The 12,140-nt window shown below is 50.9% G+C and overlaps 1 protein-coding gene across 8 annotated transcripts in view; it reads left to right on the top strand.

Annotated features, from left to right (window-relative positions):
• IQCE (IQ motif containing E) overlaps nucleotides 1-12,140 on the top strand; it is a 41,744-nt gene that overhangs the window by 6,271 nt on the left and 23,333 nt on the right. For all 8 annotated transcript variants that reach the window (XM_073791831.1, XM_033840438.2, XM_033840436.2 and 5 more), the window contains 6 exons: nucleotides 2,852-2,899; nucleotides 3,965-4,010; nucleotides 6,243-6,371; nucleotides 7,911-7,981; nucleotides 10,674-10,787; nucleotides 10,907-10,957. In XM_073791831.1, the coding sequence (XP_073647932.1) occupies nucleotides 2,852-2,899; nucleotides 3,965-4,010; nucleotides 6,243-6,371; nucleotides 7,911-7,981; nucleotides 10,674-10,787; nucleotides 10,907-10,957 (459 nt within the window). The remainder of the gene's footprint in view (nucleotides 1-2,851; nucleotides 2,900-3,964; nucleotides 4,011-6,242; nucleotides 6,372-7,910; nucleotides 7,982-10,673; nucleotides 10,788-10,906; nucleotides 10,958-12,140) is intronic.

The following is a 12,140-nucleotide window of genomic DNA, read 5'->3' as shown; positions in this document are numbered from 1 at the left end:
CAATTCTCCACTCTCTGGTGCAAATACAGTCAGTCCCCTCGGCACAGCCGTCGTCCTGCCTCTCCCTTTGGGGAGGACCTCTGGGCCACTGCACAGCAGGGACAGTGCAGTGTTTCCCCGGAGTGACACTTCTTCTGGGCCTGCCCTCCCTGCGTGGACCCTGTGCCCTACCAGCACAGGGGAAGTCTTCGTCTGCCGCCTCTGGGGTAGAGCTTACACCCTACTTCTGGGAGCTGGGGGCAGGGGATCCACCACCACCCCTGTTGTGTTGACTGCACCCGCCTGGAGGAGAGCTCTCTGGAATCCTTTCTATCAGATGGAGACGGGGAGCTGAGGGGTGCCTCTGACTCTCGACGTTCTTCCCTGGACTTAGTAGATATTTTTGAATCAATTTTTCTCCATAGCTGGGTGCTTTTGTCGGTTTCCAGAAACTGCAAAAGATTGTTTCGTGGCTTCTTCTGTTAAAGGGGTTGTTTGTTGAGGAGAGGGCCTTCCACGCTCTGGACGATGCCTCCTGGATGAATGCAGTCCTTCCCCGCTTTTACTATATACTAAGTCCCCATATGTTCCTGCATCTCTTTCTGGACACTATGTCTTTTTTCCCCAGTGTTTTAGTTAGTATATATTTAATGCTTTAAAAATCCTGGTAGGAGAACGTGTCCTCCCCGTCGACGAGGAAGCTGCGATGCAGAGGGGTGAGGGGCATGGCCACCATCACCGCCCTGCGATTCCTGACTCACGGTGCATGAATGCGATCTCGTGTAGGAATGCGTGGCAGCTCAGATCGTACTTGGAGAAGGAAGAATGACTCGGCCGTTAACGTGCGCTTTTGTTTCTTTTTTTAATGCCGTGTATGGTCTCTTTCATGCTGCTGACTGAGGGGTGGATCTTGGGCTGTTCTATGATTTCAGATACTTTTATTTTGCTTGTTTAGTTCCTTCTGACTGGCAGGATGGAGGGTGGCAGAGTTTGAGGGGGACTGACTGGGGGGGAAGCGATGGTGTGGGTGAGCCCACCTACGAACACAGAGACCACTTTGCTGTGTTCACCACACACGTAACCTCATTCCCTCGTAGAAACTGCAGGTCCTTAAAAAGTTTTCAAGACTTTGTTCAGAACAAAGAATAGTGACAAGTATTCACAAAAGAAAGTCTTGCTACTTTTCTATGCAGTTGTTGACAGCTCACCTTCACGGTTGGCGGGCTGCCCTTTGTGATGCCAGGGGACGAAGACTGAGCCTTTGACTGGCTTTCCTGATCTCCTACATCGTGTGTATACCAGTTCCCTCCCTTCCCTGCCTCAATTTTGCACATCATTTCCATATACTAGGTTCAGTGAAAACTTTACAACTATCGTTTGCTATTTATACCTTAAAATGTCATCTGTTTAATGACATCAAAAAAGTAATTCAGTGGCTGATTTTTTAAAGATTCTGTTTGTTTGGAACGCACTACCTTCCCTTCGTCCCCCGAATCCAGTCCCTCCGCACCCTTACGCTGGACTCTCCTTGTTTAAGAGGCGCGCACCGGAAGGGTGCCCCCTGTGGCAGCTGCCCCCTGCCCGTGTGATTGTGCGACCCCATGTTTTTAGTAAAAGTTCAAGCGGCCAGCAGAATTGTTGCTAACGTACTGATAGTTAAGCTTGTAGACGATACACGTGCTTTCCAGAATGCAGTCCAGTCCCGCTACAGCCCTGCATGGACTCAGCTGCGCTCCAGACAGCTCGCTGAACCGTAGTTACACCGCCACCCAGATACGGCATTATTGGTTCATAACGGGCGCATTCAGTCCTAACTTCAGTATCAGCGTTTTAGGTCAACTGTACAGGACGGTGGAGGGATTTTAGAAATTGTTCTGCTTTCTCTCCTTGTAGGGTTTAAACCTGAGTAAGTGTGTTAACACAGACACATCATTCTCTTGGGAAAGTTCCCTTTTCTCCTTGACATGCCAGTGCCGATGTTAGTACAGATTTTACTTCACTCCCGGGGCCAGGGCAGATCACTGGAATCAGAAGGTAGGAACCTCCATACGCCCAAATAACTCGTGTACTGATGGATACGTGAATGACTGATTTGTTCTCACCAGGATGTAGTCACAGGTTCCTTGTGCTTTGATACAAAGATGAAATACTTTTATCAAGAACCGTTCGTTGGGGGAGGGATAAATTAGGAGTATGGGATTAACAGATACACGCTACTGTATATAAAATAGATAAACAACAAGGATTTACTGTGTAGCTCAGGGAACTATATTCAATATCTTGTAATAGCCTATAATGAAAAGAATCTGAAATATGTACATATGTGACTGAATCACTGCTGTACAGCTGAAACTAACACAGTATTGTAAACCAACTATACTTCAATTAAATTAAAAAAAAAAAGTGTTTGTCAATTCTGTGGAGATGGTGTCGCTAGACTGACAGGCCTGGAGCAGCCCTGCCAGCAGAGTTTTGTGTTTTTTTGTTTTTTTTAAACATCTTTATTGGAGTATAATTGCTTTACAATGGTGTGTTAGTTTCTGCTTTATAACAAAGTGAATCAGTTATACATATACATACGTTCCCATATCTCTTCCCTCTTGCGTCTCCCTCCCTCCCACCCCCCCATCCCACCTCGGTGGTTTGTGACCACCTAGAGGGGTGGGGCCAGCAGAGTTTTGTTCTGTGTCCCCACCTGTTCCTTCGGATGCGACGGGACAGACTGGCTGCTCCTGCTGTGGACGGATGCTCTGAGTTGGATGGGGGCTCTGCGGCCGCAGCACGGCCTGGCCCGGCCGCTCCCACTCTGTCAGGGTGACTGTGGAGCCAAGCTGGCGCCTGAAGCTTTCTCTGTTCGCATCTCTTCCTCCAGGGAGATGACAGCCTGTCTGCAATAACCTTCGACTCTGACTCAGAGACGGTGAGTGCGGGGCGGGGGGGGGGGGGGGGGGGGGGGGGGGTGGGGGGGGTGGGGCGTGGCTGCGGTGCTCACACGCGGCGTCCCCACAAGTGCTGTGTTTAGCGCCCCATCACAAATTCCACATGCTGCTCCGAGTTTGAAAAGCTCCAGGCCCTCAGGTGGATTTGAATAACTTAGATGGTAATTTTAAAACTTTTACCCGGAAGTTAGTCGTGAGCTGAGTACTTTTGAGGCTGATGACAAGTTCCTATCCTGCACCTGGTTTTGGCCTGCACGTAACGGCGGGGCGGGGGTGGGGGGGGCGGGAGCAGAGCTCCGTGATGCAGTCGGAGGCTGAGGTGTGAGAAAGGAGACCTTGGCAGGTGCTCGCCTCCCAGCAGACAAATTCTAGCCTAACCACAGCACGGAGCCCTGGGGGAAGGCGGCCCCAGCACGTCCCACCGCAGCTCTGGGGACTCCAGGGGCGGCATCCTGGGCCTGTTGTCTGAGGCGCAGGACCTCCGCAGAGCTAAGAGTGTTCCCTCCACGCCACTGAGGGCGTGGGCCCAAGATGCTCCCGGGAGGAGGAGGGATCGGGACCAGTCTCCTGGGGGAAAGTCAGCCTGCACGGAGCACTTCAGTGTTCCCGCTGGCGGGGAAGTAAGTGGGGTTCTGTGTCCGGCGTGAAGCAGATCGGGGAGGAAGGCATGGAAGGGGCCCCCGGCTCCAGGCGGGCCACTCCTGCTGCACCTTCCCCTCTGCCTCACTCTCAGGTTTCATCTTGCTGAGTCCCGCCTGCGGACAGTCACACCCCCGTGCTCCAGGGGGGCGTGGGGACGGCTGGTGGTACCTTCAGGGCGGATTTGAGGCGGGACACCTCCGTCTCTGCTGGACGCCGGCCGGGCTGCTGCTCCTGCGTCTGGGGGCATCTCCCTGTGCCCTGTGCCCTCCTTTGCGTGCACTCTGCTTCGGCCAGTTAATCTGCCGCCCCCGCCCATCCTGAACACCCCGGTGCTTCCTGGTTGGGACCCTTGGGGCTGCTCGAGAAGGCTCAACCCGCTTTCTGTCGTTTCTTCTTCCTTTCAGAAAGCGAAAAGGAAAAGTTTCCACAGACCTCCCCCTACATCACCGAGTAAGTATGACCAGGCCCCTGTCCCTCAAGTTTCCACAGTTTAACTCAGAAAATGGTGGTTGGAAGCCCTCCTTCCCCAGCGTCCTGCGAGGAAGATCAGGACCGCCTTCTTCTCTGAACCCTTAGGGCCACTGAGGCAGGGCCCGCGAGGGCTGAGGTCCCGAGCTGTCACTGTCCCATTGAGCCCCCCTCCTCCCTCCCACACACAGTGCTTCGCGGCCTTCCACGTTCTCTTTCTCAAGTCGCCATGCGCTTCCCAGCGCTGCCAAAGGGAAGACAACGCAGGATTTATTCCTCGAGACACAAAGCTGTTCATCTGGGTGCTTTGCTGAATTTTATGTTTCCCGAGGCCTTTGTGACAAACCAAGTCCTAGATTGGCTTCCTTCTGCTGCGCACAAGCCTGCGGCCTTGCCTGACTTATTATCTACGTGTGTGTACCATATGCGTAGGCTTACGTTTCTTATACACATAAGTATTTGAAACATACTGTCTTATATATGACACACTCAGAGAATACAAGTGAACTTTCATATTAGCCCAGGAACCACATAATCAGAAAGATAGATTCCTGCAAAGAGAAGAAAGTATGTTTCATATCACAAACAAATACGAGTGTTAGAAAGAAGCATCTGGCAATCTGGAGTTCGGAGGTCCCGGCTCTCCTTCCGTGGAGAAAATTGAGCATTGATATAAAGTGAAAGTATGGGTGTTTGTGTTGTAAACCTTCTCTTTTCAGCCCATTTTGTTTCAGTCCTTCTTGTCTAGAAAGTACCTAAGGTAAATGTCAGACATCTCTCATTATTCTTGCTGGAAGTCAAGCATTTCAAGTGTTGAAAATGCTAGTAACCAAATTACTCTTATCTCGATTTCTGTAAATGTCAGAATTGTGTTTCACGTAATTTAGGATGGCCAGAACCCCCGAAGCATTAAAACCCCCTGAGAGGTGTGCTGTCACTCAGTGGCCCTGCCCCTGCCCGCCCCCCAGCGTGCTCTCCCCCGGCCATGCCTGACGCCTGTCCCCCCAGCAGCGCTGATCCCAGGCACCTTGCTCATCCAACATGGACACGGCGACAGGACGCTCTGTGTCCCCTCCCTGGGACACCCCCAGCCCGCCCTCCTAACACTCCCTTAAGAGGTGTGCGCCTGTCTGATTTCCGGGCCGTGACAGAAGGAGTCATGCCTGTCCTGTTCACTTCATGAGTGGTTCTCTTCACTGCCCAGTCCGGGGCCACGTGGGTTTGCAGCTACCCGCGCTCTGAGATTTTCGGGCTTCACAGCGCTCTGAGGAGGCCGGGGCAGGCGGCCAGTTTCCGGTCCTTCCACACCGACAGGTTTCCACCGCCTGCTGCCTTTTTCCTTCTTCCTTCGCAGCTCTATCCATAGGCGTACATGTTTGGGAATCCTTACTACTTATCGATAAATCCCATACGTTTAGGAGGGAAATGTCGTTTGTGGGTTTTTTCCAATCACTAATTTACCTTCATAAATGAGCACTCCAATGTGTCTTTACTCCTTCACCCTAAACAATAATGGGAAATTTTCCATAAATTCTGAAGCCATGGAAAAATCTTAGAAATTTTAAAAATTAAATGTATTAGATTTAGAATCCCAGGACCTTCTACAAATATAAATTTCTTTGGTATTTAAGAAATATAAGCATATTTTATGAATAGCTTGGTTTTGCATAAGTTTGCATAATCTCCATAAGATTCCAGATTAAAATATAATTTTAAAACCTTTCCGTTGTTTTGATGACAAAATCAAAAATGCCCTGGAAAAATACAATTTTTTCCTCATTTCTTCTAGCCGTTTTACGTATCAAGTTCTAAATACTATTACTTGCACGCTAGGTATTGACAGCAACATGAAAAAATATTTACGGTGTTAAGTATAAAGGATACAAAACTGTGTGTTCACTATGACTGCAGCTATATAAAAATACATATGCCTCTGAAAAAATTGAATGGGAAATTAAGTACTGTAATATTGGTAGAATTTTAGATTCACATTTTAAAATAAATGTCCCGTTATTTCTCTACAATAAAAAGTAAAAAACAAATGTAAGTATACCTACAAGTCGTAACTATAGTTTTAATTCTGTCGGAGTGTGTTCATCTGGGGTTGGCACGCCCTTGGGAATATTTTGCTTTGCCACTTCTGTCTCTCGGAAGCACGTATGTTGAGCGGACATTGATACCTGGCACCTCTAAAACCACACGTTGGCCTTTCAGAGTCACCTTATCACTCTAAGCCGCGAAAAGTGGCCTCCTGGAGGTCTCTGAGGACAGCCGGCAGCGCGCCCCTCGGGAGCCAAATGTCCTTAACCCCCCAGAAGCTGTGGCTGGGAAGCTCAAAGCAAGGTATGTGGTCGCCCGGGAGAAACCCTTCCTGCTCGAAGGGAGCGTCTTAGAAATCTCGGGTGGTGACCTGGCACAGAGCGTTTAATACGACTCGTTGGAGCCGCACTGTTTTTGATCTTCTCAAAGACATCGCGCCCCACGGCTTTTACGCAGCGTGTGGTGTGGTTCCTGACGTTTGCCGCCTGGGTCCTGGCTTGTCTGGGCGCTGCGGGAAGTCGTGTGTTGGAGCTGCTCCTGCTGGCTTGAGGAGTTGTGTGAGCTGTCCCGTGTCACACCGGCAGCTTGAGATTGGGTGTGCCGGGGATACGCACACCGCGGGAGTGGGCAAACGCCACACGTCAGGGCTTTGTTTATTTTGCGGGCCGGTGGCTGGACGTTTCTCACACACCACTGGTCTCCCTAAGCTTTCTTCAACCCTGAAGACTGATTATTAGAGGCAGCGCCTTACGTTGTCTCTGCTTGTCCCTGTCATATTAAATCCATGCACGTTGAAACCGGGAAGTCTGACCCCAGCCCTGAAATCAGACCTCACCTTGGAGCGTGCATGGACCAACAGCCCCCCCCAGCAGCACCCCTGACGATTTGACTGAAGCGGAAAGAATGCAGAGGTCAAATCTCAGGCGTTCTGCCAGCCACGGTGAGCACGTTGATGGTGACACAGCCACGACTGAGGAACAGCAGAGCGGAAGGGCATGGGGATTGGTGGGTGTGCTCTGACAGTGAGATCTGGGGCTCCCTCAGTCAGTGTCCTGAGGACAGTGGCCCCTGAAAGTCCATCCTGCCCTCCTAGAAAGCGGCTTTCCCGATGTGGACAGAGACATCGTCCCGGGCTTCAGTGGTGCCTATCTCCCTAAACTTAGAGTTGTATTTAAATTTGTTGTATAAACAATCTCAGAAATGAGAACTGCAAGGATAATAAAAACCCCAGATGTCACCAGAAAGAATCGGTTGGTTTTCATGTTTCCGTCTTCCTGTCTGATCTTACCCATGTGCTTCCTCCCTCCTTTACTGCTTTGCTTTCGGCCCTGGCCCCGTGGGAAGCACAGAGGAACCTTGTCCTGGTGCCAGGGATGGTCACCTTGCCGCACTGCTAGCTGGCAGCGCTGTTTCAGGCTGGTGTGTTTCAGAGTCCTGACCCCTTAGGGATCACATGGAAGCAGAGAGCAGTGTACACTGTACCTACCGTTAGACATCGGACTGGGTGCTGTCACCTGCGTGATGACATGACCACGTTTGTTTTTGTTTGTCTTTTTATCTGTTTGCTGTTTAAAATCTAAAGACAGCACTTCTCCTTTTGACCCCCTCCGTTAATCCTTTTACTATAATTAAGCCCCGTGTTCACATCTTTTAGTTTTCTCTTGCTTCTTCTTTCTATATCAATACCGGTTTTGGTTTCCTTACTTCTGGGGAAAGAAGTTAAAACAAGAAAAAAAAAAAAAAGAATAATTTCATTAACCTCCAGGTTTCCCTTAAGGTGTGGCCAAGAATTCCTTCTACTTTGCAGACAGTCTTTTCAGAGGGTTGTGTGTCTCCCTGCAGGTTATGTTCCTGGGACCCCTGTCTACAGAGAGATGGAGGGCATGTATGACGAGATCATTGAGCTGAAGAAGGTAGCGTTTCCCTCTGTTCTCTGTTGACTTTAAGCGGGAAAGCCCTCGGTAACGTGGATGGAAAGTCACACCTGTGCTGGGATGTGTCACGTGGGAAATAGGAGCTGTAGAGTGACAGCTGAGTTTAAACCCCGGCCCGGTGCCTGAGCAGCTGGGCGGCACTGGCTCACGGAGAGGGCCTCGATCCCGCTGTGAGAGGAGCCTGGACAGCAGTTAGAGCCCGCCGTGCTCTGCTTCTCCGGCCCCCACAGTGGACAGCACCCGGGGAGGTCTAGATTAACTCCAGTCCCTCTGCGCCCTGAGACTTGGCCTTATGATAGGTCTTTTGGTGTTATTATTATCAATAACTTCCCGTTTGCATAATTCTTTGGTGTTAAGGGCATTTCACAGGCCTGATCTCAGTTGATGTCCACAAGGGCCCCAAGAGATATAGGTCATAGCCTTGAGATTCAGAGAGGTGAGTAGTCTCTCCAAGGTTAACCAGTAGTAGCACCAGGATTTCCATCAAGGTCACCTGCCACCCGTTCCCTAAGGCACAAACTGTACTGCAGAAAATGACATCATCCTCACCTGCTTCACCGTCACCGCTACACCAAACCGGTCTTTAACAGCCGCACATATTCTTGTGCCGCTGGAGAAACGACTGGGCTTCCTTCCCTTCCGCCACGTGAGTCTGTTCACAGACCTGACGTCCCGACCCCACCCCTGCCCCGCCAGCTGAGCTGCGTCTGTCCGGAGGGCTGTGATCAGTCTGGGCAGCGTTAAGCAGGGCGTTGGCAGCCAGCGTGCCCAGAGCACGTGAGGAGTCTAGAAGCCATCTCGCCTGAGGGGCACCGGGCCAGGGCCCGTGGACGGGACCCAGCCCTCACCCGTGGGAGCTGCACAGCAGTGCAGGGCCCGCCCGATGAGTCAGGACGTCCCTGTCCAGAGATGTGTTAAGTGAATGGGGCACCGCAGGGAGGGTTGCTACCTTGGTGAAGGGACCGTACCGCGTGAGCTCTGAGAGCCCTGAACAATCGCCGCAGCGACACTCTCAGGAGGAACCTGCCTGGGGCCAGAAATGGGTCTCTGGGTAAAATGATGCTAACTTCACTCAAACTAAATAAGCCGAGGCTTCTCTTCAGAGAGGAGAGACTTTTATCTTCAAGACTCTGTCGCTCTGGCAGCTGGGGCATCAGGGTAGTTTTTCTCGGGCAGGTAATGCCTCAGTTTCCTGTAGAAAAACGGGGCTAATCATAATACAATTTCACAGGGTTTTGTGAGGATTCGATAAAATGGTCCACGAAGGGGCTTTAGTACCGGGCTGGTAGCTGTGCTGAGCACGAGGAACAGGGAAAAGGGAGGGCGCTTTTCTGGAATCCATATTTCTGGAAGCAGAATTCCCGGTATTGGATTTCTTATCTTTCCCAGTGACCGTACATTAATTGACTAATTCACTAAACACTTGTGAGGGCCAGTATCTCTCCTGCCGGCTGTGGCCATGTGGCCGACTCCCCAGGCTTCCCCCAGTGGGACGCACACTTGGTGGGAATTGTCCTTCCGGTGCTGGGGGCTGGCTGTGTTCAGACACTTCGGACTCTCTTCTGAGCACTACGAGTCCCTTGAAAGGAGAAGGGCTTCTCCAGGATAACTGGCTAATTTGGGGGCAGGCTGGTGCTGGACGCTGGTTCACCACGGAACTAGCTGACCCGCGTGGGCATTTCCAGATGAGGCTTACGAGCACTGGCTTAACCTTACGCTTTTCAGGCTGTGGGGCTTCCCGGACTAGGGAAAAGCTTTTTCAAGTGAGGACGTTGAAAACAAACTTTAAAAATACCCTACCATCACCATTTTATAAAAGAACTATATATGTCCAAAATAATAGGAAGGGCATAATTTCAAAGTACAGGAGAGTGGTAAAAATTGAATAAACTTAGTTTTATGGGGCTTCCCTGGTGGCACAGTGGTTGAGAGTCTGCCTGCCGATGCAGGGGACACGGGTTCGTGCCCCGGTCCGGGAGGATCCCACATGCCGCGGAGCAGCTGGGCCCGTGAGCCATGGCCGCTGAGCCTGCGCGTCCGGAGCCTGTGCTCCACAACGGGAGAGGCCCCAACAGTGAGAGGCCCGCGTGCCGCAAAAAAAAAAAAAAAAAAACAAAAAAACTTAGTTTTATGAAAAACTGACAGTCTTCCCTCTAAGTTCACCCCAGACTGGTGAAAAGTTCATCCACAGGTAAACGTTTGGGAACCACTGCTCTGACCAACTGAGCCTTAGTTGAGGATAAGAATTTTAAATGGACACAAGACTGTGATAGTATGTGGTGTGTGAAGAACATGGGCTTTGTCACACGGACATGGAGGAGAGCGTCACATGGGCACCTTCCAGAAGTGCTGCTGGCAGTATCGATTGGGGGAGCAGCGTTTGTCTGTGGCAGGGGTGCTGCTGGCATTGTGTGGGGCAGAGTTCCTAGTTGCCTGGGTAGCCCTGCACCTAACGGGGCATTTACCCCCTGGCCCAGCCTTCACTGTGACGTCCAGACCTCCCTCACCCACTGCACACGCAAAGCCCTGATTGGGAACCAGGCAGCTTGTAAAACACCTCTCCAACTCAGTGTTTCACCAGGATGTGTGTGTGTGTGCACGGTGTGTGTGTGTGTGTGTGTGTGTGTGTGTGTGTGTGTGTGTGTGTGTGTGTGGTCCTTCTTTCCTTCAGTCATTACACGTGCACAAAAGCAACATGGATCTGATGAGAACAAAGCTTCGGCGCTTAGAAGAGGAAAACAGCAGAAAGGACCGGCAGATAGAGCAGCTTTTGGATCCTTCCCGAGTAAGTTCCTGGCCCTGCACGGCGGTGCCCCGAGGCAGGCGTGGGGCGTGGCCAACGTGGGGGCGGGGGGGCGTGGCTAGACCACGTCTTGTCTTCATTCCTCAATCTACTTCCCACAGGGCCCGGATTTTGTTCGGACTCTGGCAGAGAAAAGGCCTGATACTGGCTGGGTGAGTATAATCTCCAGCAAAACAGATAACCTGTCCACTGAAACCTTACCTTCCAAACAGCCTGTAGAGAGATGCCTTTTCTCTACAGCACTCATACCAGAGGAGGAGCAGATTCGGGGAAGGGCTCGGGACCTCCTGAAACCCTACTCCGCGGAGCCGTAGGGATTACAAGAAGATGCTGGGGGGCTCTTAGTGGGAGTGGGAGGGAGGCTGAGCAGGCTTAGCACGAAGGCCGGAAATACACTGTAGAAAAAGGTAGTCACAGTGGGGGACTTAGCCCGCCACACCTAAGAAACACACGTCAGGCTTAACAAGTGATACTGATTTAAGACAGAAACAAAGCAGAAACAGAATTAGACCTTAAAACACATACAAACCCCTCTTGTGTGTTATGTAATAACACGTAACAGATTGAATGGAACAAAATTATGGCAAATGGAGCCAGTATGATGAATGCTATGGCAACAAACGATAGCAGGTGGAGGAAAATGTATCACAATAAACCCACGTGAGTCAAGGAAGTACATTTTTTAAAAAAACCTGATATGCTAAAAGAAAACTGGACAGGATCCAATTCTGAGATTATTGAACACAAAAATCACATTAATGATGCAATTAATAATGGGTTTGATAACATAAACTTAAAATTTATAATAAAAAGGGCTTCCCTGGTGGCGCAGTGGTTGAGAGTCCGCCTGCCGATGCGGGGGACACGGGTTCGTGCCCCGGTCCGGGAAGATCCCACATGCCGCGGAGCGGCTGGGCCCGTGAGCCATGGCCGCTGAGGCTGCGCGTCCGGAGCCTGTGCTCCGCAACGGGAGGGGCCACAACAGTGAGAGGCCCGCGTACCGCCAAAAAAAAAGAAATACTTGCCCGTGTGCACAAGGAGGACCGGCCGGGAGTTTCTGTAATAGCAAGAGTGGGTTACAAATTAAGCATCTATCAGTAGAGGAACGGGTAACTAGAATAACATCGATCTGTAGGAACTAGTGGGGACAGATCACCAAGACGGCCTATTGAGTGAAAAGAACAAGCTGCAGAATGACGGGGGGGGGGGGGGGGGGGGGCACCATTTGTGTAAACAACAGCAAAATGCCAGACTTTCAGGGGCTGTGCACACGTGTGTGCGTGTGTAATAAGGCCTAGAGAATGCACAGGAAGTTGATAACAGTATTTAGTTGAC

This window comes from Tursiops truncatus, chromosome 15, assembly GCF_011762595.2.
Source record: "Tursiops truncatus isolate mTurTru1 chromosome 15, mTurTru1.mat.Y, whole genome shotgun sequence".
NCBI classification, from domain to species: domain Eukaryota; kingdom Metazoa; phylum Chordata; class Mammalia; order Artiodactyla; family Delphinidae; genus Tursiops; species Tursiops truncatus.
The sequence above is the reverse complement of the archived record's forward strand: the minus strand, read 5'-3'. Positions and strand labels throughout refer to the sequence as shown.